At 35.0% G+C, this 21,726-nt stretch overlaps 2 protein-coding genes and 1 pseudogene across 3 annotated transcripts; all 3 read right to left on the bottom strand.

Annotated features, from left to right (window-relative positions):
• Positions 1-87: 87 nt before the first annotated feature.
• Positions 88-7,061, bottom strand: LOC133864305 (U-box domain-containing protein 33-like). Of its 2 annotated transcripts, none has more exons than XM_062300590.1 (8): positions 6,496-7,061; positions 5,992-6,113; positions 4,332-4,453; positions 3,983-4,087; positions 3,382-3,799; positions 2,971-3,090; positions 1,133-1,513; positions 88-933 (listed from the first exon to the last, which is right to left on the bottom strand). In XM_062300590.1, the coding sequence occupies exons 1-8, from the start codon at positions 6,653-6,655 to the stop codon at positions 208-210; spliced, it is 2,154 nt and encodes a 717-aa protein (XP_062156574.1). In that variant the 5' UTR covers positions 6,656-7,061; the 3' UTR covers positions 88-207. The 2 variants fall into 2 exon arrangements, with proteins under 2 accessions (XP_062156574.1, XP_062156575.1); XM_062300591.1 differs by having other exon boundaries at positions 1,133-1,510.
• Positions 7,062-9,772: 2,711 nt separating this feature from the next.
• On the bottom strand, positions 9,773-15,287 carry LOC133862741 (U-box domain-containing protein 33-like). Its single transcript, XM_062298592.1, has 8 exons — positions 15,104-15,287; positions 14,816-14,937; positions 13,854-14,017; positions 13,638-13,742; positions 13,023-13,548; positions 11,863-11,979; positions 11,351-11,773; positions 9,773-10,473 (listed from the first exon to the last, which is right to left on the bottom strand). Exons 1-8 carry the CDS (start codon positions 15,285-15,287, stop codon positions 9,799-9,801), a joined length of 2,316 nt encoding a protein of 771 aa, XP_062154576.1. The 3' UTR covers positions 9,773-9,798.
• A 3,090-nt stretch (positions 15,288-18,377) lies between these two features.
• LOC133862737 (U-box domain-containing protein 33-like) lies at positions 18,378-19,579 on the bottom strand (annotated as a pseudogene).
• Positions 19,580-21,726: the final 2,147 nt, after the last annotated feature.

Genomic DNA, 21,726 nt, shown 5'->3' with positions numbered 1-21,726 from the left:
TTCTTAATTTATATTACTATCATATGTTGTCAGAACAATTTTAATTATGTCCATTGTGACGCTTGTTTATAGTTATCAGCGTACATGTTTGTCTAACATTTGATTCTTTTTATAAATACAATAAACATCGATCTCCTGAAGATCAGCAAGGATGAATCCAAATATTAATATCACAGACATTTCTAAGCTTTCAGGCAACATAGATGTTCAGGACCCAGCTGGGATGAAGATGGGGGATCCACGCGAAGCCCTCATTGGTTCAAGTACCTTCCATACATCTGACCCAAGGTCTGGCCGATTCTCTCGGTTCCTGTCACAACACCTTAATGCCAACTTAGCCAAGTTTTGAGCAAGCGCAATCGGCCAATCTCCAGCCGAAGGATCCAAGAGAGTTTTCAAATTTCTAGCATCCAGGGCATTTTTCACTTCATTTGATATCCAGAAAGGTTGTCTCCCAGTCAACAATTGTAGTAATATGATTCCAAACGAGTAAACGTCAGACTTCAAAGTAAGCACTCCTGTTTCAAGAAACTCAGGATCTATGAAAGCGAAACTGCCCTTCGGGACAGTTATATGAAACAGTGTCGTCGTTGTGTTGTTGCTTGAACTTGCATCAGGCAATAACATACGACAGATTCCAAAGTCACTTAGTTTACAAACAAAGTTGGCATCAAGGAGGATGTTTGAGGGTTTCAAATCACCATGCACTATACTGTGAGGTTTAATGGAGTGAAGATACACAAGAACAGAGCACAACTCTATGGCGATGCCTATTCGAGTTTGCCATGATAATGGAGGAGTGTTGTCCCTCATGCTCAGTCTATCTTCAAGGCTTCCATTGGGAAGATACTCGTAGATGAGCGCGAAAACTTCAGGGCAAGATCCTATGAGTTTCACAAGATTGGGATGCCTTAGCTGACTCAATACATCAACCTGATATACAACCAACTAGTGAGATAGAATGCAATGCTTTTGATTCTCTGTTTTTGCATTTTTTTTTTCTTTTGAAGTGTTTCAATAAGATCAATCTACATTTTCTATGAAATATTGCACCAAACAAGAAACCAACAAATCTAGTCCAAGTATTGACGTCAAAGCCATAAGCCCAACAAGAAGAAATAAATACACAAACCTCCATTTGGAATTGTGAGGTGCCTTGTGAGTCATGAGATTTTAGCATCTTTATAGCAACCTTAGTTTGACGAAGGAGGCCTTTATAAATGTTCCCATATCCTCCTTCTCCAATTTTAAGGGATTCATCAAACCATAGAGTAGCTTCTTCAATCTCAATGAGCGAGAACTCAAAGAACTGATCATCAGACAATCTGTGTCTACCTGAGGCCTCACCTTGTTTTCTTCTTAGCCATTGAGCTTCTTTCAGCGCATCATCACGCTCTATATGTAACTCTGCAATTCGGCATTTTAGTGATGTTTCTCGTTCTTGAGAAATTCGGAGTTCTTCCATGAGTTGATCTCTCTGATTCTTCACCTTTTCAAATTCTTCTTTCTCCTTCTAATGTAGGACAGATTATTGCAGAATATTAAACAAGAAAAGAAAGAGCCGATCGAGTCAGAATAATAATCAAAGAAAGGAAAGAGCCGAGTGAGGTGACAATCGAAGAATAATCCATATAGTAATTCTCATATTTAGATTTTCTTTGACACCAAGTTTTACCATAATTAGTTTTTTTTTTTTTGGCACCAAGTTTTGCCATAACTAGTTTATTTTTCTTTCTTTTGTTTTATTTCCATTTGCAGGAGATTTATTTCCTTTTAATAGCTTTATAGTTTCATTATAAATAGATGACAGTTGTATTGAAAATTCATTCAAGTTTATTATTAATAATATCTTAGTTTTCTCTATCAACGTGTGTGTTGGTGTTTGTGTATTAAGAACACAGTTTCTCTTTTACGTTCTATCGCGTCCGCTAGGTCACCTTCACTAGTGCTTCCTCAATTTCTAATCTTTGTTTCAACTCTGCCTGTACGTTGATTGGATTATTTGCAATTTGCATAAGATTTTGGACCTTTAAAAAGTTCATATTGGTATTTTTCTTTCATGAGTTGATATTTATTTACATCATTTGGGTTAGGTATTAAACATTTAAAAAATTAGAGAACTGTTTTGTGAAAAAGTGGAACTTGATAATTCTTTTGGTGAGGCCAAATTTGAAAAGAGAAAGTGTTTTACATGAAATCCACAAAATAGAATTTATTTGGTGAGTTAATAAGTGTTTTTGAAAAGCAAAAAACCGAGAATAGTTTACAAAAAGTAAAATAAACCAAACAAAATAAAAAAGGGATTTTTTTTTATTTTTTTTTTAACTCTAGGGAGGAGGTTAGCCTCCACTAATAGCGGCTACCACCCCTATATATGAAGGCTGCCAGACAAATTCAATTGCCCCGTGGTGACTGTCAGAAGATTTGACAGCCTCTCGACGACCATCATGCATCTCTAGTGGCCATTCTAAGGGTTGACAAATTGATCAAAAATTAATGTGGTTGCTGCCAAACAGATTTGATGGGCCCCATGCAGCTCTGGTCGCCACCATACTACCATAGTGACTGCCAAACATTACTGGCAATCATGCGGTGGCTACCACCGCAATGATCACCAAGAAGATCTGTTTGCAACTACTATGGTACAATGGCTTTCAAAGAGATTTGGTGGCCTTACGGTGGCTACTATATATGCAGATCTTGCAACTATAATGGCGCTACCAAATGGAACACCACTGCAAGGCCACTACACAGGTGGTGGCAGCAGCAAGATCTGCATGACAACCCCGTGGTGGCTACTGCTAGTTTTGAGAAATATTTTGGTATTTGTTTTGAAAATCTGTTTGATAACATTTGTACGTGTGAGAGTGTTGTTTTTGAAAACTTTACCAAATCAAGCCCACATCTTTATCAATGAAAAAAATAACAATAATAACATTAAAGAAGTTTGTAGATTGCTAAAAGCATTACCCAACGTATAGCCGCAATCATGTCTCTTTCTGCTTTTCGACGCTTGAGTGCCTCTTTGTCAGCCTCTGCCATCGCTTGTCTAAGTTGCTCGTACAGAGTATTATCTAGACTGACTTCTTCCTGTTAGGATGTATCATTAATTGTTGATCAATTGAGACTAAGGTTCGTTTTTTATTTCTGTGATTTGAAAAGTGGGATTTACAAATAATAATTTCAAAATATATAATTTTTAAAAACTCAGTTACCCTGATGGTAAAATCTTAATTTAGTCATTAAAATTATGCATTTTAAAAAATACATTCATACTTGTAATTTGAAAATACAAATTTTTCTATGATTTCAACATTATGAATTAAAAATATAATTTCAAACGTGACTTATTTATATGCACAGACGAATTTTTGCACTTACCACAACAACACTGTGAGCTCCACTAGAAGAAGAAGAAGAGCATGTTGACATGAGAGTTGGACTAGAAATCAAAGACGGAATAATTGGTGGCAGCAAAGAAGATGCGACGTCCATGCTGGAAGAGCTTCTTGAATAACCAGAAGCCGAAGCCGAAGCGGAAGAGAGTGTGCTAAACTCTAACCCATTCTCATTTCCCTCATTCCATGGAGTCAGAGTTTCATCAACCACTCTCAGCTTGAAACTCCTCGGTAAATCCCATTGATCAAAACTCTCTTCTGGAGTAAAGAAGGAGCTCTTTGGAGATGAAAGCTCTTCAGTGACTTCTGGTATTGGAATATCTGTGTCCCTATTGAACCCCAGTTGTGCAACGGATCGTGATGATCTCAAGTAGTTCGATTGTCCAGTTTCAGTGATTTCCCTATTGCGCAACAAAGTAACAGATGGTGATTTTTTTTTTTTTGAATAACAAAGTAACAGATGTTGATCTCTGTGATAAAATACAAATAATCTGATATGCTTTCTGCCTTAGCTTATATTTTTCCAATAGTTTTATGCATACCATCATTAAAGTGTAATTAATTAACAAAACTGTCAAACAAACCTGGTGAAGATGAGGTGGCCCTTGCAGATAAATTGTATGTGACAGGAGACTGGTGCATGTTGGCGCACATATTTAGCTTTATTAGACTTGAGATCCATCATTTTTCTGCAATGTCAACCAGTAGTGAAGCAAATATCGATCCAAAGGTGAGTGTCCAAGCACCAAGTTCCCGAAAATTAACCATAAGGTATTTAATCATGATCACCAACATAAGAAATTTCAACAAATTAACAAGAAAACAGACTGAAAATTAAAGCACCATTTTTGACATCAATAATATTTTTAGATCCTGCCACGCCAGCATAATAACTAGGTTAAAAGTGGGATATAAAGGTATATTTTTGGATACCTTCCATAGTGCTTCTCTGCTGCTGCTCCCATGACAAGCTTCCTGATCCCATTCCGAGAGACGAGTTGTACAATTTCCTTCTCAACACAGCCCGTTTCTGCTATCAGCTTATGAGCCGGTGCCTAGATTTTGAAAAACCATATTAATATAATAATATATCAGAAATTGATCAGCAATTGTTCAAAAGGACTCACTGGAACGACTAAAACTAGCTATCAAATATTACGAACCTTGGAAGTTCCAAACTATTAGATAATTAACCTAATTAATTGAACGCGTAAAGCCTTAAACCCTATTACGTATAATATTATCTAGAGCTTAAGTAAAAAACCACCTATTATTTCATTGGGTCTAACATGTGAATTGGTACGTACGTGCTAATTATTTTTGTCAAGTTTTGAACTTATCACCGGCCAACTCTTTTTTTTTGAACGGGAACATGAACTTCATAAATAAGAGCCCGAAGGCAATTACAACAGCCCGAAGGCAAACCACCATCCCGAAAGCTACAACCCATGCCCGTAGGCCCAAGGTAGTGACTAGAGGTACAGAATCTCTAACCACTAAGCTAGGAAACAGCCTAGCTTAAAGCAGCTACCTAAGCAACAAGACTAAAATTACATGATCATATAATTGAGTTCTCTCTTTAACACTCAAGCACAACACAACTACAATAAGAGAACCTGGTCTAGCTTACACGCCACCTAAAATGTCCAAGTAACTTATAGTTTATTACAAAGGTAGACTGTGAAAAGATAAAGAATGTACATAAAAAACAAGAAAAAAAACTGCCAAAAACCACAACAACAGCAGCATCAGAAAATGTCCTCGCCGGAGACGGCGCGTGCAAGACACGCGCCGTCACTGGATCCGGAACGTACGATGCACGCGCCTACATCAGAGGCCAACCAGCAGCGGCCAACATCCGGATCACCGATATACACCAGCCACCACCGCGTACGACAGGCCGTGACCCTCACGCGCAAGAAACAGAGAAATAAACTCGCCGGCGCGTGCAGGCCACGCGCCGAACAGGAGGCACCATCACAGCCGTGGCTTAACACAATCTGACCGGAAGAAACCGACAACCTCCGCGGAACAGCGCTTGAAGAGAGAACACAAACCGAAAGCCTCAGATCTAGCTCTAAAGAAAATCGCAAAAACTACACCGCCAGACCAGACTTTTGGTAAAAGCTCACCATACGCCCACTTTCTTCTACCAACAGTTGATGAAGTTTCTGCCAGAAAAAGCAAAAAAGAAAAACAAACAGAAAGAAACAAGAAACGACTCCATAGCTCAAAGCTAGGAGAACAAAACCACCACCGGCCAAAGCCAGAGGGAACAAAAACCACCGTAGCCAAAGGCTAGGGGTAAGAGATCCGGGAGGAGGGAGACGTGAAGCCTCCCTCCCCCGGCACAACGACCTCAAACCCTAACTTTCTCTCTCTAGAAAAGAAACGAGACCTTCTCTCTCTAGAAGAGAGAGATCATTAGTGACATCATTGGTTCCCCCCTCATCACCGGCCAACTCTTATGTCAACTTTATTGGACATGCATGCAGTCTACATCTTTAAATTTTTCTGTTTATATTTACCACCAAAAAAAAAAACTAATAACAAGAAAAATGCTCTACAAAAATAAATTAAGAAGGATTTATACCCCCTTTTGGCGACAGATGAGAAGATATTCATCCATGATCTCATGCATTTTTTGCCTCTCAGTTTCATGGTATTCCCTTACAATACTTTCCTTCAGTGAGCTAGCTGGAGCTTTTCCACCCACTGCAAACCAATTAAAAAAAAAAATCAAATAAATTCCTAATTAATATCTAAGCGAGAAAAGCCCAGCCAAAATGTAATTGATTGTTACCGGCCCATCTATATTTCATCATATATATTATAAGCTCTATAAATAAGTTAGATTCACCAATTTTTTCCTACATTACAAAATTATCCTGAACTGCTAGCTGCAGCCATTTTTGTCCTCCCAAATTTCCTTTTACAGTGGATGGCAAACAATTTGTCAATTTCGACAAATAAGGTCAACCAAAGTATAATTCTAACAATCCCCAACTTTCAAGAATACATTCAGACACTGTTTGCTTAATTGGGTGTTTGTGTGTAGGTGTTCATCATGACATGTATTTCAGTATTTGGGACTTACTAAATGGAATGTACTGCGCCGGCTGATGAACGTGAAGTATGCAAATCCTCTTTCCTCCGGAGTTCTCCAACGCCCATAACAGGATTGATTTGCACTCTTTCGCGTCTTTTCCAACGGCAACGTATATCGTCTCCTCTGAACTCTCATGCCTGTTTGCCATACTTCCTGCAACTCCAATACTTCAGAAAGCTGGCTGCGTAAATTGCGGCCGGGACTCACAAAGTCACCACAGCTAGCTAGCCATGAATCATGACTCATGACAAGACGTACTGGAAAACTCAGCCATATATCAAAACCGGCCTCGATCATTCGGAAACACTACTCTTCATCGATCTTCCCTTCCCTTTTGGAACTTATTGAAAAACGCATTCTCCTTTGTCCATTTTACGCTAATAACTAACACCATTTTCCACTTTCTGAAGAGAAAACGAGACTCAAATGCTTGTCCAGAAAAGAAAAAACAAAAAGAGGAAGGAATTTAAAGAAGTGGTAAAAACCTTTGTTGGTTGAGATCAGCACAAAAGACCGGTCTCGTCAGGGTCTGTGGATACATTAATGGCATCGACCCCACGGGGTCCGGCGGATTGCATATGTACAAAGAGCAATATTGTACTGGGTCGTTTAAACAACTGTTAAATAGTCTTTTAGCTAGATGTCGCTTTTTATTTTTTCATTGAAAAATAGGTGTTTTGATTTGACAAAACTTTGGGTAAATTTAAGATAAATTCTTTAATTGATATGTTGATTCTCGGAAGCTTCCGAGATCGGTGCAAAGGGAGAAATGCTATAGACTTTACTTTAACTCTCATAATTTCTTATATGACTTTTAAAATTGTTATTAGATCAAAATTTAATAACACTTCATTTTAAATTTAATGATAATTTTAAAAATCAGATAAATAAATATGAGAATGAAAGTGTATAGCATTATTTGTCTCGTCATAGACTATCAATTGTCAGTGTATTAATAGCATTGACCCGCGTGATTCAACGGCTTGCATATAGAGCATTCATATTGGCTTAGTAAATATTTAGTTAAAATCTAGCTAAAGAACACATTTATTTTTATTTTAATTAGATACCTACTTTTACTTCTTTATTTTAAAAAATTTCTTTCTTTATCTACTTGCACTATTCTAAAAAAAGGAAAAAGAAAAAAAAAGAAGAGAATTATCTATTTTCACTGTTCTTTTTCTTTTCTTTTTTTTTTTTTTAAAAAAAAGATCAAATTGATTTATTTTTTATTAATATAAATTATACATTATTAAGAATGAGTGCTCAACAAATCGTTAGCTATTTTGAGAATTTTTTGCTACAAGACTAACCAAAACACCCTTATAGCTATTTTGGCTCGCTCCATGTAAATGCTCTATTGTGTCTTTATTATGATTAATTGATTTCTTTTAAGACAAGTTACTGTTAATTTTATTAAAATTTTATATACAAATACTATATATTTTAAAGATAATGATAATTTAACAAACTGAATAAACAAAAAATCAATCTAATTTAGAAAAAAAAAAATCCTTTATTTATTTTTTATTTCTCAATCAGATTTTTATTTACTAGAATAAATTGTTATCCAAATTGATAAGGATGCACTAACTGACTAACATAGGTGTGCAAGAATGGATATAAATTTTTTATAAATTAGTTTGTAGAAATTTCTACAAACCAACTCTAATATTGACATGAGTTTTTTGTATATGAAAAGTATATGTTTTTGTTTTTTTTAATGACATGTTTGGTTAAAGAACACCTGTCGCTTTAAGAGGCTAATTACAAACCAGTTTGAAAGAAATTAATTTACATCTTGCTAAAATTGAGAAAACTTGAAATTTGAAATCAAAATAATAATGATTCGACTTTCTTTCATACTAAAAGGTTGTACCCACCATTTTGTTGATAATTAAAAGAAAAATCATTAGAGATAATTAAAAATATTAGTAGCTCGTATTGACACATGCATGCATTAACAAGTACACCTTACACATATCAGTAATTCATATTGATCGACACTCGTTAAGTAAAAAAATACTAGGAGGGATAATTCATTTTTATGTATTGAATTCAAATAATAGAATATTATTATATATGTTAATCTTAATCCAATTTATATAATCAAACGGATAAAAATTCTCAATTCTAACATCGATCCTAATATATTGTTAAATTTGTGCATGTGTCCGGTTAATTTGCATGGGCCCCGTTTAGTAATCCCCTTCTCCTCCTCTCTTTTTCCTTTATGGATAATTTTTTTTGTTGAGTAAAAGTTAAAAGTGATTGATGTGATTTAAAGTATAAATAATTTATATAGAAAAGTAGAAAAATTTTGTATTGTAGTGAGTTTTTTTATTTAAATAATAATAAAAAATTGTTGATGTGATATAAAAAGTAAAAAAGATTAAAAATGTTTTGAGTTGATGTTTTTTGGAAAATGTGAAAATAACGAGAAGGGAGAAGGGAGGAGTTATTAAACGGGCCAAAAGAAATTTCAGCCCTATAAACTATTGGACGAATTGCCAAATCTAAATCAATCAATCCAGCTACATTAATTCAGCCGCCGAAATGGACCATGGACCTCGTTGGATACCACGGGTTAATCCTTTAACAATGGCATGGAAGTCTTATCACTTTTATGTTCTGTTGGCCGAATAATGGCCTAGCATATCGCCCTTTCATACTTGATATTGTCATTTCGCAAAGAACAACGTAAGAAAAAGACAGTGATCATATCACATACGATTTTCTGTCATTTTATACAGAAGAATATATATATATTTCTTAAATTTTAATCTATTAATAATTTTATATGACAGCCCACACATTTCATATAAATGGCTATTTATTTTTTAAAAAAATTGTGATTTAAAAATGTAAAAAAAAATAGTGTTTCAAATCATAGATAAGGAGTGCGTTTTTTAAAACGTACGATTTTAAAAGTTAAATTGTGATTTTATCAAACGATTAATTTTATTTTTAAAAATTACATTTTCAAATAACTTGTTTTAAAATTACACTTTTTGAAATCGTAAACTAAACTGTATATATTAATGATCAATGACTCCATATGAATAATAAAAAAAATACTGTTTAATATTTTTTCATCCTTCTCTTATCCTTTATTTTTTAAAATTAACCATTGAATATGGCTCATACCTTCACTTATCTAGATCTTACAATTTTAATGGTTGATTTTTAAAAGATGATGATAAAAAGGACGGGAAAGGATAAGAATATTAAAAAAAAAAAAAAAAAAAACACAAAAAAATGTGGTTAATTAATTGGCAATATTAATGATCTTCAGGATCCCAGCTCGGATGAAAATGAGGCTCCACATGAAGCGGCCCTCATTGGTTCAAGTACTTTCCATACATCTGACCCAAGGTCTGGCCGATTCTCTCTATTCCTGTCACAACACCTTAATGCCAACTTAGCCAAGTTTTGAGCAAGCGCAATCGGCCAATCTCCAGCCGAAGGATCCAAGAGAGTTTTCAAATTTCCGGCATCCAGGGCATTTTTCACTTCATTTGATATCAAGAAATGTTGTCTCCCAGTCAACAATTGTAGTAATATGATTCCAAACGAGTAAACGTCAGACTTCAAAGTAAGCACTCCTGTTTCAAGGAACTCGGGATCTATGAAAGCAAAACTGGCATCTGGCAATAACATACGGCAGATTCCAAAGTCACTTAGTTTACTAACAAAGTTGGCATCGAGGAGGATGTTGGAGGGTTTCAAATCACCATGCACTATGCTGTGAGGTTTAGCGGAGTGGAGATACACAAGGACAGTGCACAATTCTGTGGCGATGCGTATTCGAGTTTGCCATGATAATGGAGGAGTGTTGTCCCTCATGCTTAGTCTATCTTCAAGGCTTCCGTTGGGAAGATACTTGTAGATGAGTGCAAAAACCTCCGGGCAGGATCCAATGAGTTTCACAAGATTGGGATGCCTCAGCTGACTCAATACACTAACCTGCAGATCATATATATACAAATAATACAACCAACAAATGAGATCATGAAATGCCAAACTTTTGGTCTAACTTCATTCCATTCTTTAAAAGCAAATTGCTGTTGTTGCATATATATACATATATATATATATATATATATATATATATATATATATATATATATATATATATATATATATATATATATATTCTTTAAAAGCAAATTGCTCTTGTTGCATATATATATATATATATATAATATACTTTAACAATTTAAAAAGTAAATAATTTGTGAACCGCTCATGGAAGCGTATGTAACCTATCAATAAATTCAATAACCTAGAAAACCAAAGCAACCTGGTCCAGGTGCTAACATCATACGACTAATATCACATTCTCAATTCTCATTTCATGTGGCAATATCCATAAGTCCTTGAATCAAGTTGCATTAAAAATAAAAATTAAATTAAAGTCTGATGGACATTGTCACATGGATTAGTCCAATAGTATGATTGTTGAGTATTTAGAATTACTCATATTTTACTATATATACCAATCAATTCTTAGATTTTTTTTGAGTAATGCAAAATACTATATCCTCATCTTACTTTCATCGATCCTACTAGGCTGATGGGCTACGTACCCATCAGCCCTTTGATCAACTCTTGTTAAAAAAACAAAATCATATGCTGACAGGCACAACCACATCAACCTAGTAGGATAGAGTTTAATTTGTATGTAATGTTATCTTCTTCTTTTTTTAACATCTACTAGCACATCAGTCCAATGAGATATTCGGGATAAAATAACAGTATATTATTTAATATTACTCATAAATATATAACTAAAAATAAATCATTGTAGAATTTGTAGTGATTTTGGAATGAATAGACAAACCTCCATTTGGAATTGTGAGGTGCCATGGGCGCCAGGAGATTGTAGCATCTTGATTGCAACCTCTTTTTGACGCAAGAGAGCTTTGTAAATGTTTCCATATCCTCCTTGTCCAATTTTCCTGGATTCATCAAACTTCTGAGTCGCTTCTTCGAGCTCAGAGAGCGAGAACTCAGAGCACTGATCATGATCAGTCATCCTTCTTAGTCCTTCAGCTTCTTTCAGTGCATTATCACGCTCCATCAGCAACTCGTTCATCGTTTTGTGTAACTCTGCAATTTGATTCTTTAATGATATTTCCTTTTGTTGAGAAATCCTGAGTTCTTCCATTACTTGGTCTTTCTGGCTCTTCACTTTTTCAACCTCTTCTTTCACCTTCACCAGCGCTTCCTCCACTTCTTTTCTTTGCCTCGACTCTTTTTGGCTCTGTTCATTGGATTATCGATTGGCAATTTACATCATATTATCTTTCAAAAAATGGCGAAGAAGTTCAAAATAACTAAAATCCTAATTACCCGTCGTTTAGCATCAATCATATCTCTTTCTGCTCTCTGACGCCTGAGTGTCTCTTTTTCGCTCTCTGCCATCACTTGTTGAAGTTGCTCATAAAGAGTATTATCTAAACTTCCGTCCTGCTAGGATCCGTTAAACGATTAAATTTAAAGCCTTTTCATATTGTTTAGTATGCGTTTAGTATCATGATTTCGTAGACAAAAAGTTAATCTTAAACTAAACCATAGAAAACGAATATTTGGAATTGCTTTTTAAAAAAATTGCGATTTCAAATCGCAGACAATTTGATGCTTGTTTGAAAAACACATAATTTTAAAGGCTAAAACTGTAATTTTAAAGGTCAAACTGCAATTTTGTCAAACTCTTTAGTGCGTTTTTAAAATTTAAAAACACATTTTAAAATCTCATTATATATTTGAAATATAAAACCCAAATGGATCACCCTTAATTGCTTAATATTTGATCAACTTCAATGAATAAATGCTAAAGAGAAAGCTAAAATGCTTCTTAATTATAGAAACCCCAAAATTTAAGGATAATGATCCTCTATAATTATTTGTCCGAATTTGAGAGAATTCGGGCAGGTGATTGTGAGAGACAACTTATGAGACCCACTTGATCGGATAAGTGGTTGGGCAGCCCAATTTTTATTTGATCAGGTGAGTCCCATAAGTGATCTCTCACAATCACCCGTCCGAATTCTCTCAAATTCAGACAAATAATTAAAGAGGATCCTAATCAAAAATTTAAACCATAACTCAAAGCGTCCACATGCTTCATAAAAATACAAGAAAAACTTCACTTAGCCGATTAGCCCCAAAGTTTATGCATTTTGCAATTATAAAATCAAATTTTTTAATTTTTGCAGTGTCGGTATTCCAATAATTTTTTCCTTTTAATTTCATCAATTTTTTTATTATTAAAATGCTCAAAATGACCCTTTCAAAAAAAAATTGAAAATTCTCTAGACTCACGGCAAGTCATGGATTTGTACTAACCCACGGCCACAATGTGGGAGAGAAAAATTCTTAAAACACCGACATTGCAAAAATTAAAAATTTGAGATTACGATTACAAAAAGGCTGAGCTTCAGAAAAATTATATATATATAAAAGAAAAAAGGGAAGAAAGGCAAAAATGAAAATTTTTAATTTGCACATACCAAAACACTTAGAGCTCCATTAGAAGAGCTTGTTGAGATGGTACTTGCACTAGAAACCAATCTTGGACTCTGTGGCAGCGGCAATGGAGATCCGACTTCCACATAAGAGCTTCTTGAATAAGCCGACGCCGGAGAGGGTACGCTAAACGGCGGTAGCCCATTCTCATTCGCCTCATTCCATGCAGTCAGAGTTACATCAACCACTCTTCTGGGAGAGCTTGTTGAGCAAACCGAACCGGAGGGACTCCTTCTTAAGCCATCCCATTCATGATCAGAAGCCGAAGGACTAGTCTTTGGAGATGAAGCCTCTTCGTTAGCGCTGCCTGCCGGTAAAGAGATCATATCTAAGATGCTCATCCTCCTTCCACTGCTATCCCTATTGTGCCCCGCTGCAACAGATGATTGTGATCTCAAATAGTCTGATTCTCGGATTTCACTCATGCTGTTCCTTTCGTACCCCAAAGTAACAGACCGTGATTTCATGAGGTTTGATTCTCCCCTTCCACTCATCTCTGTGCTTGCTTCCCTATATTCCATATGCTACTTTGCATTAGTAATATAATGTCACGGTTGCATGAAAAAGAGTAATGAACAGAAACTGTACGTGTGCCAAACCTGGTGAAGATGAGGTGGCCTTTGCAGATAAATTGTATATGACAGGAAATAGGTGCTTGTTCGCACACATATTTAGCTTTATTAGACTTGAGTTCTGTCATTTTTCTGCAATGTCAAGAGCAGTAGTAGAGCAATTCAATCCATTAGATATGATGATCATTAATGGACATGCATGATGGTGTGGAAAAAGTTTTCGATCATGTTGTTTGTACGTACCGTTTATAGTGCTTCTCTGCCGCTGCTCCCATAACAAGCCTCTTGATCTGGTGCTTCTCTGCTGCTGCTCCCATAACACGCCTCTTGATCTGGTGCTTAGAGATCAGTTCTAAAATTCCCTTCTCGATACGGTCCATTTCAATTTCCAGTTTCTGTGCCCGTACCTTAGATTTTAAAATAAATGAGAAAACTAGTCGGCACTTATATATTAATTAATGTACCAATCCATGCAGCATCCCAAAAGCCACTCGATCTCTAGATTCTTACGTGCATTTGAGATCGGTTCATGTTTATTTTGGATACATGCATGTAATTAAGTTTAATAAAAAACAAAAAAATTTCCAACCCAATTTAATGGAAAAAAAAATTATTTCTAGCCAATAATGAGATAATCTAAAGGGAAAACTTTACTTATAACTTTTGATTTTTCATCACTTTCGAAAAAAAATATCAAATTTTTAAAAGTGTCAATTTAGAATATCAATCTTTCAATTTTTTTTTTTCTTTTCAATTTCAACTCTATGTTAGAATTTTTTGTTAAATCATATATATCAAAATTCCTGAAATATTCATGTGTTTATTTTTTTTAAAAAAAAAAATTATAAATTTTTTTCAAAAATTCAGGCATAGGTATGTTTTTAGATTCCGTTCAATTCTGACCAATACCTAAATCATTATTTTCTTTTTCCTAAAAAGTAAATGGGTATTTTAAGAATTTTGACATGATCTAACGAAAAATTCTAATGGAGAGTTGAAATTGAAAAAAAAAATTAAAAGATGAATATCCTAAATTGACACTATTTAAAGTTTGTGTACATTTTTTCAAACAAAAATGATGAAGGATCATGAATTATAAGTGAATTTTTTCCTAATCTAAATTTAACGGCGAAGGAAAAAAGAAAAGTGAATAAAACGAACAAAAAAAATGTGGTAAATTAAAGAGACGGCAGAAGAATCTATACCCCCGTTTGGCGACAGAAACGAAGGTATTCATCCAGGATCTCATGCATTTTTTGCCTTTCAGTTTCCCGGTGCTCCCTCACTATCTTTTCCTTCAGTGAGTTTGCTGGAGCTCTTGTACCCACTGCAAATGCAAATCAAGATGGAAAAAACTCAAATAAATCCCACTTGAAAATACTGGAAATTAGGCAAGAAAAGCCAAATTCTTCAGAGGAAAAAAAGTGCATTTTCATCAGATATAGAACCCCAGCCGAAAATAATACATGGATTTGCATGGATTTGGGACTTACTAAAGGGGATGAGCTGTGCCGGTTGATGAACGTGAAGGATGCAAATTGGCTTTCCTCCAGAGTTCTGTAAAGCCCACAACAGGATTGATTTGAACTCTTTCACTTCTTTTCCCACAGCAACGTATATCATATCCTCAATCCCGATTGCCATCGGATCCTCTAAATTCTCATGCCTGCTTCCCATGTCCCAAATGTTTCTTTTGAAAAGCTAATGAAGTTAACGCTGCAGACACCAGGGATTCACAAGTCACCCCACAGCAATATTGCAACAAGTACTGGCCGGAAAGTTTTGGCTACCCTTCACTTTTTGAAGAGAATATTTATAAGAATCAAATATTATATTCTTCAGCACAAAATAAATGACAAATTGAAAGCATAGGCCTAGTTTAGCAAACTATTTTCATTCTTTCCCTATTTTTTTTTCATTTCTTTCAAAAATATCAAATAAAAAATATTCTAATAAAAGCGAAGACTTGAGGTAAAGGGTATTGTTGGTTCTGTAAAGTTTCTGAGGTCTAGCTGTAGCTTCTCTGGATTGTACGTTTTCTGAGTAAAAGAACTGTTTGTCTGCATTTGTTTTGTCCCTTATACTCCATTTGCTTCGACGTAAAATAATTTTCATCGTAAAATATTTTTTTGGAAGTCATTTTTTCAGGAAAATATTTTCCGTTGAAAACATTTTTCGATGTTTGACGCATACAGAAAATTACAAATATTTTTTTTTTATTTTCATTCAATCATATTAAATTATAAAAATCAATTTTTATTCACAACATAAAAATATTAATGTAAAATAATATAAAAAAGCAACTAAAATATTATGTTTAATTAAAATATATACACTGACTAGCAATAATCATATTTTTTAAAATTAGGATTAGTTTAAAAAATTATTTTTAAAGTGGTCGATCATTTGTGCTTGTTGGAATCCGGCCATTTGTGCCTGATTCAAGCCAAAATTGGCAGGGATCTGGCCGAAATGGTTGGATCCCGAGCAGATGGCCAGGATCACGGCCGTTCTGGCCAGATTCCGACCAATTTGGCCGGAATCTGGCATAGTATCGCTGGAATTCAGTGACGGTGGTTGGACGTCGCCGGATTCCGACAGAAATTTACTAAGCATTTTTTGTCAAATGAAAATCATTTTACGGTTGACTATTATTTTCGCCCCCACCAAACACTGAAAAATACCAAAATAATTTTTCAAAAACCTTTTTACGCCGAAACAAACAGAGCATTTAAAAATTTTACCCAAAAATTTCAAATAAGTGTAGGCTTTTGGACCAAATTTTGTGACTGAACAAAGTTTTCCTCTAAACTGAATTTGGGAAAAAAATTTCTCCAATCCACTGTATTAAATTGATGTGTCCAAATTTTTAATCTTTCATATTCATTTTTAATAGAGTATGTGATTCTCACTTGTATTTTAAATACATGTCAATTTTTATTTATTAAAATAAATTGTTATCCAAATTGATAGAAATTTTTTACAAATTAGTTTGTATGTGACACATGTTGCTTTAAAAGGCTAATTACAAATCAGTTTAAAAGAAATTTACATCCTACCGGAATTGAGAAAACTTGAAATTTGAAATCAAAATAATAATGATGCGACTTTTCTTTTATGCTAAAAGGTTATACCCACCATTTTGTTGATAATTAAGAGAAAAATCATTAGGGATAAATAAAAATATTAGTAGCTCATATTGACACATTAACAAGTACATCATACTCATATTAATAGCTCATATTGATCGACACTCGTTCAATAAAAAAATATTGGAGGTGGTAATTCATTTTTACGTACCAAATTCAGATAATGAAGCATTATTATATATTTTAATCCTAATTCGATCCTTATTATCAAACGGATAAAAATTCTCAATTCCAACCTATTAATATATTGTTAAATTCGTGCATGTGTCCAGTTTGCTGGATCACATAAAAGAAATTTCAGCCCTAGAAAATATTGGACGGATTGCAAAATTTAAATCAATCAATCCAGCTACATTAGTTCAGCCGCCGAAATGGACCGTAGATCGACCTCACTGGATAACACGGGTTAATCCTTTAACAATGGCCTGAAAATCTTATCACTTTATGTTCTGTCGGCCTAATAATGTCCAATCATATCTCCTTTTTTTTTTCTTTTTTTTTTCAATGACAATCATATCTCCGTTGAGTCGAGGATGCAAATCTTAAATCTACATCTCGATGCTTCGCCTCATTTATGTTCTGTCGGCCTAATAATGTCCAAATCTTAAATCTATATCTCACTTTATGTTCTGTCGGCCTAATAATTGTCATTTCGCAAACAACAACGTAAGAAAAAGAAACTGATCACAGACCATTTTCTGTCTTATGCAGAGGAATAATCTATTAATAATTAAAAAATGATTATTACATTCACATTGTACAACTCTAACATATACTCACACTAAAAACAAGGAAGTAAGACCCACATACTGAGTCCCACTTCCTTGTGTCTGGTGTGAGTGCTGGAGTTGTGGAGTGTGAGTGTAACAATCACTTCTCTTAATAATTTTAGAGAAATAATCCCTACACTCATTTCTAACAACAACCCCACAACAAGCTGATATGACTGGTAATATTTTATTATTTTTTTGTTTTTTGTTATTTTTTTTTTTGTAAAAAAATAATAAAATATTACCAGCCACATCAGCTTGTTGTGGGGCTGTTGTGAGAAATGAGTGTAGGGATCATTTCCCATAATTTTATATGACAGCCCACAAATTTCATATGGCTATTTGTTTTTAAAAAATTGAGATTTAAAAAAAGTAAAAAATTGTGTTTCAAATAATAAATAAGGGAGCGCATTTTTAAAAATGTACGATTTTAAAATTTAAATTATAATTTTATCAAACGATTAATTGTGTTTTTAAAAACTATATTTTTGAATAACATGTTTTAAAATTATTACTTTTTGAAATCGTAAACCAATCTGTATATATTAATGATCAATTACTCCACATGAATAATAATAATAATAATAAATATGCTATTTAATATTTTCTAATCCTTCTCATATCCTCATCTTTTTTAAAATTAACCATTAGATCTATAAGACCCATACCTTCACTTATGTAGGTCATAAGAATATTAAATAGTATTTCTCATTTAAAAAAAAAGAAAAAAAAAAAAAGAAAGGTGGTTGGCAATATTAATGGTTATGTAAGTCATAATAATATTAAATAGCATTTCTCATTTAAAAAAAAAATAAAAAATGAAAGGTGGTTGGCAATATTAATGGTCTTCAAGATCCCAGCTGGGATGAAAATGAGGCTCCACATGAAGCGGCCCTCATTGGTTCAAGTACCTTCCAGACTTCTGACCTGAGGTCTGGCTGGCTTCTTCGGTTCCAATCACAACATCTCAATCCCAAATGAGCCAAGTTTTGAGTAATTAACCACAATCGGCCAGTCTCCAGCCAAAGGATCCAAGAGAGTTTTCAAATTTCCAGCATCCAGGGCATTTTTCACTTCATTTGATATCTGGAAAGGTGGTCTCCCAGTCAACAATTGTAGTAATATGATTCCAAACGAGTAAACGTCAGACTTCAAAGTAATCACTCTTGTTTCAAGGAACTCAGGATCTATGAAAGCGAAATTACCCTTCAGGACAGTTCTATGAGACAGTGTCGTCGTTGTGTTTTTGCTTGAACTTGCATCAGGCAATAACATACGACAGATTCCAAAGTCACTTAGTTTACAAACAAAGTTGGCATCAAGGAGGATGTTTGAGGGTTTCAAATCACCATGCACTATACTGTGAGGTTTAATGGAGTGAAGATACACAAGAACAAAGCACAACTCTATGGTGATGAGTATTCGAGTTTGCCATGATAATGGAGGAGTGTTGTCCCTCATGCTCAGTCTATATTCAGGGCTTCCGTTGGGAAGATACTCGTAGATGAGCGCGAAAACTTCGGGGCAAGATCCTATGAGTTTCACAAGATTAGGATGCCTTAGCTGACTCAATACATCAACCTGATATACAACCAACTAGTGACATAGAATGCCATGCTTTTGATTCTTTGTTTTTGCATTTTTTTTTTCTTTTGAAGTGTTTCAATAAGATCGATCTACATTTTCTATGAAATATTGCACCAAACAAGAAACCAACAAATCTAGTCCAAGTATTGACGTCAAAGCCATAAGCCCAACAAGAAGAAATAAATACACAAACCTCCATTTGGAATTGTGAGGTGCCTTGTGAGTCATGAGATTTAGCATCTTTAATTATAGCAACCTTAGTTTGACGAAGGAGGCCTTTATAAATGTTCTCATATCCTCCTTCTCCAATTTTAAGGGATTCATCAAACCATAGAGTAGCTTCTTCAATCTCAGTGAACGAGAACTCAGAGAACTGATCATCAGGCAATCTGTGTCTACTTGAGGCCTCACCTTGTTTTCTTCTTAGCCCTTGAGCTTCTTTCAGCGCATCATCATGCTCCATATGTAACACTGCAATTTGGCATTTTAGTGATGTTTCCCGTTCTTGAGAAATTTGGAGTTCTTCCATGAGTTGATCTCTCTGATTCTTCACCTTTTCAAGTTTTTCTTTCTCCTTCTAATGTAGGACAGATTATTGCAGAATATTAAACAAGAAAGGAAAGAGCCGATTGAGTCAGAATATTAATCAAGAAAGGAAAGAGCCGAGTGAGGTGACAATCGAAGAATAATGCATATAATAATTCTCATATTTAGATTTTCTTTGACACCAAGTTTTACCATAATTAGTTTTTTTTTTTTTTTTTGGCACCAAGTTTTGCCATAACTAGTTTATTTTTCCTTCTTTTGTTTTATTTCCGTTTGCAGGAGATTTATTTCCTTTTAGTAGCTTTATAGTTTCATTATAAATAGAGGACAGTTGTATTGAAAATTCATTCAAGTGTATTATCAACAATATCTAAGTTTTCTCTATCAACGTGTGTGTTGATGTTTGTTTATTAAGAACACAGTTTCTATTTCACGTTCTACCACTTCCGCTAGGTCACCTTCACTAGTGCTTCCTCAATTTCTAATCTTTGTTTCAACTCTGCCTGTACGTTGATTGGATTATTTGCAATTTGCATAAGATTTTGGACCTTTAAAAAGTTCATATTGGTATTTTTTTTTTCAAGCTTAGTGTCAATGGTAGTCAAGTAGAAATCTTTCTTTCACGAGTTGATATTTATTTACATCATTTAGGTTAGGTATTAAACATTTACAAAAAAATTGTGAAAGAGTGGAACTTGATAATTCTTTTGGTGAGGCCAAATTTGAAAAGAAAAAAGTGTTTTACATGGTGTTAGGGAAAATATTGGCCTCCTCGGTAGCCAGGCCCAGCCCGAGCACAAGGCCCATTGGGTCCACCCGACCGGGCCAAAGCAGTTCAAGAGAAATTAATCTATCCAAGCCTGCCGAGATCATCTGGACCCAACCTATTCACCCGACCCGTGTACCAATTGACACCTACGCCCGCGTAGATCTCGGGATTACCCGGGATCTAGGGGACGTTGGGAGCGAAGCAAAACTAGATCGTGTGCCCGGAGCTTCGCCAGTGACATCACCCATAAAGGATCGTGGACCCGAAATACCCGTGTGCCCGAAGCCACGTCTTCCTCAACTACCGATTCCCGTATATACAGGGAATCGATTAACTGTTCCTCAAACTCTATAAATACCAGAGACCCTTCAAATATTAAGGTACACTGATTATCTCCTTGACATTACTCTGTGCATTTATCCTCAAAACAATACACTTACTTAAGCATCAGAGCGGGATTGTCGGCACCCTCCCAACACAGCTTTCCCTTGCAGGTACTTGAATAAGGAGCATACGGTCAAATCACTGATCGACACGTCACCTACCGGAATCTGTCTCAACACGTGGAATCCACAAAACAAAATTTATTGGGTGAGTTAATAAGTGTTTTTGAAAAGCAAAAAATCGAGAATAGTTTACAAAAAGTAAAATAAACCAAACAAAACAAAAAATGGAATTTTTTTTTTTACTCTATGGAGGAGGTTAGCCTCCACTGATAGCGGCTACCACCCCGTGGTGACTGTCAAAAGATTTGTTGGCCTCTCGACCGCCATCATGCATCTCTAGTGGCCACTCTAAGGGCCGACAAATTGATCAAAAATTAATGTGGTTGCTGCCAAACATATTTGGTGGGCCCCATGCAGCTCTGATCACTACCATAGTGACTGCCAAACATAACTGGCAATCATGCGATGGCTAACACCACAATGATCGCCAAGAAGATTTGTTTGCAACTACTATGGTACGGTGGCTGTCAAAGAGATTTGGTGGCCTTACTTTGGCTAATATGCAGATCTTGCAACTATAATGGGGCTACCAAATGGATCACCACTGCAAAGCCACTACACAGGTGGTGGCAGCAACAAGATCTACATGACAACCCCGTTGTGGCTACCGTTAGTTCTGAGAAATATTTTGGTATTTGTTTTGAAAATCTGTTTGATAACATTTGTACGTGTGAGGGTGTTGTTTTTGAAAACTTTACCAAATCAAGCTCACATCTTTATCAATGAAAAAAATAACAATAATAACATTAAAGAAGTTTGTAGATTGCTAAAAGCATTACCCAACGTATA

The sequence above is a fragment of the Alnus glutinosa genome, chromosome 3, assembly GCF_958979055.1.
Source record: "Alnus glutinosa chromosome 3, dhAlnGlut1.1, whole genome shotgun sequence".
Lineage (NCBI taxonomy): Eukaryota > Viridiplantae > Streptophyta > Magnoliopsida > Fagales > Betulaceae > Alnus > Alnus glutinosa.
This window is presented reverse-complemented; position numbering and strand designations above follow the sequence as displayed.

Coding starts and splice junctions, on each gene's coding strand:
- LOC133864305 (XM_062300590.1), bottom strand. CDS start 6,655: ATGGCAAACAGGCATGAGAGTTCAGAGGAGACGATATACGTTGCCGTT. Junction 4,088..4,331: donor GCAGAGAAGCACTATGGAAG/GTATCCAAAAAT, acceptor TTGACATTGCAG/AAAAATGATGGATCTCAAGT. Junction 3,091..3,381: donor GAGCTCACAGTGTTGTTGTG/GTAAGTGCAAAA, acceptor ACATCCTAACAG/GAAGAAGTCAGTCTAGATAA.
- LOC133862741 (XM_062298592.1), bottom strand. CDS start 15,287: ATGGGAAGCAGGCATGAGAATTTAGAGGATCCGATGGCAATCGGGATT. Junction 13,743..13,853: donor GCAGAGAAGCACTATAAACG/GTACGTACAAAC, acceptor TTGACATTGCAG/AAAAATGACAGAACTCAAGT. Junction 10,474..11,350: donor CCTCACAATTCCAAATGGAG/GTTTGTCTATTC, acceptor TATGATCTGCAG/GTTAGTGTATTGAGTCAGCT.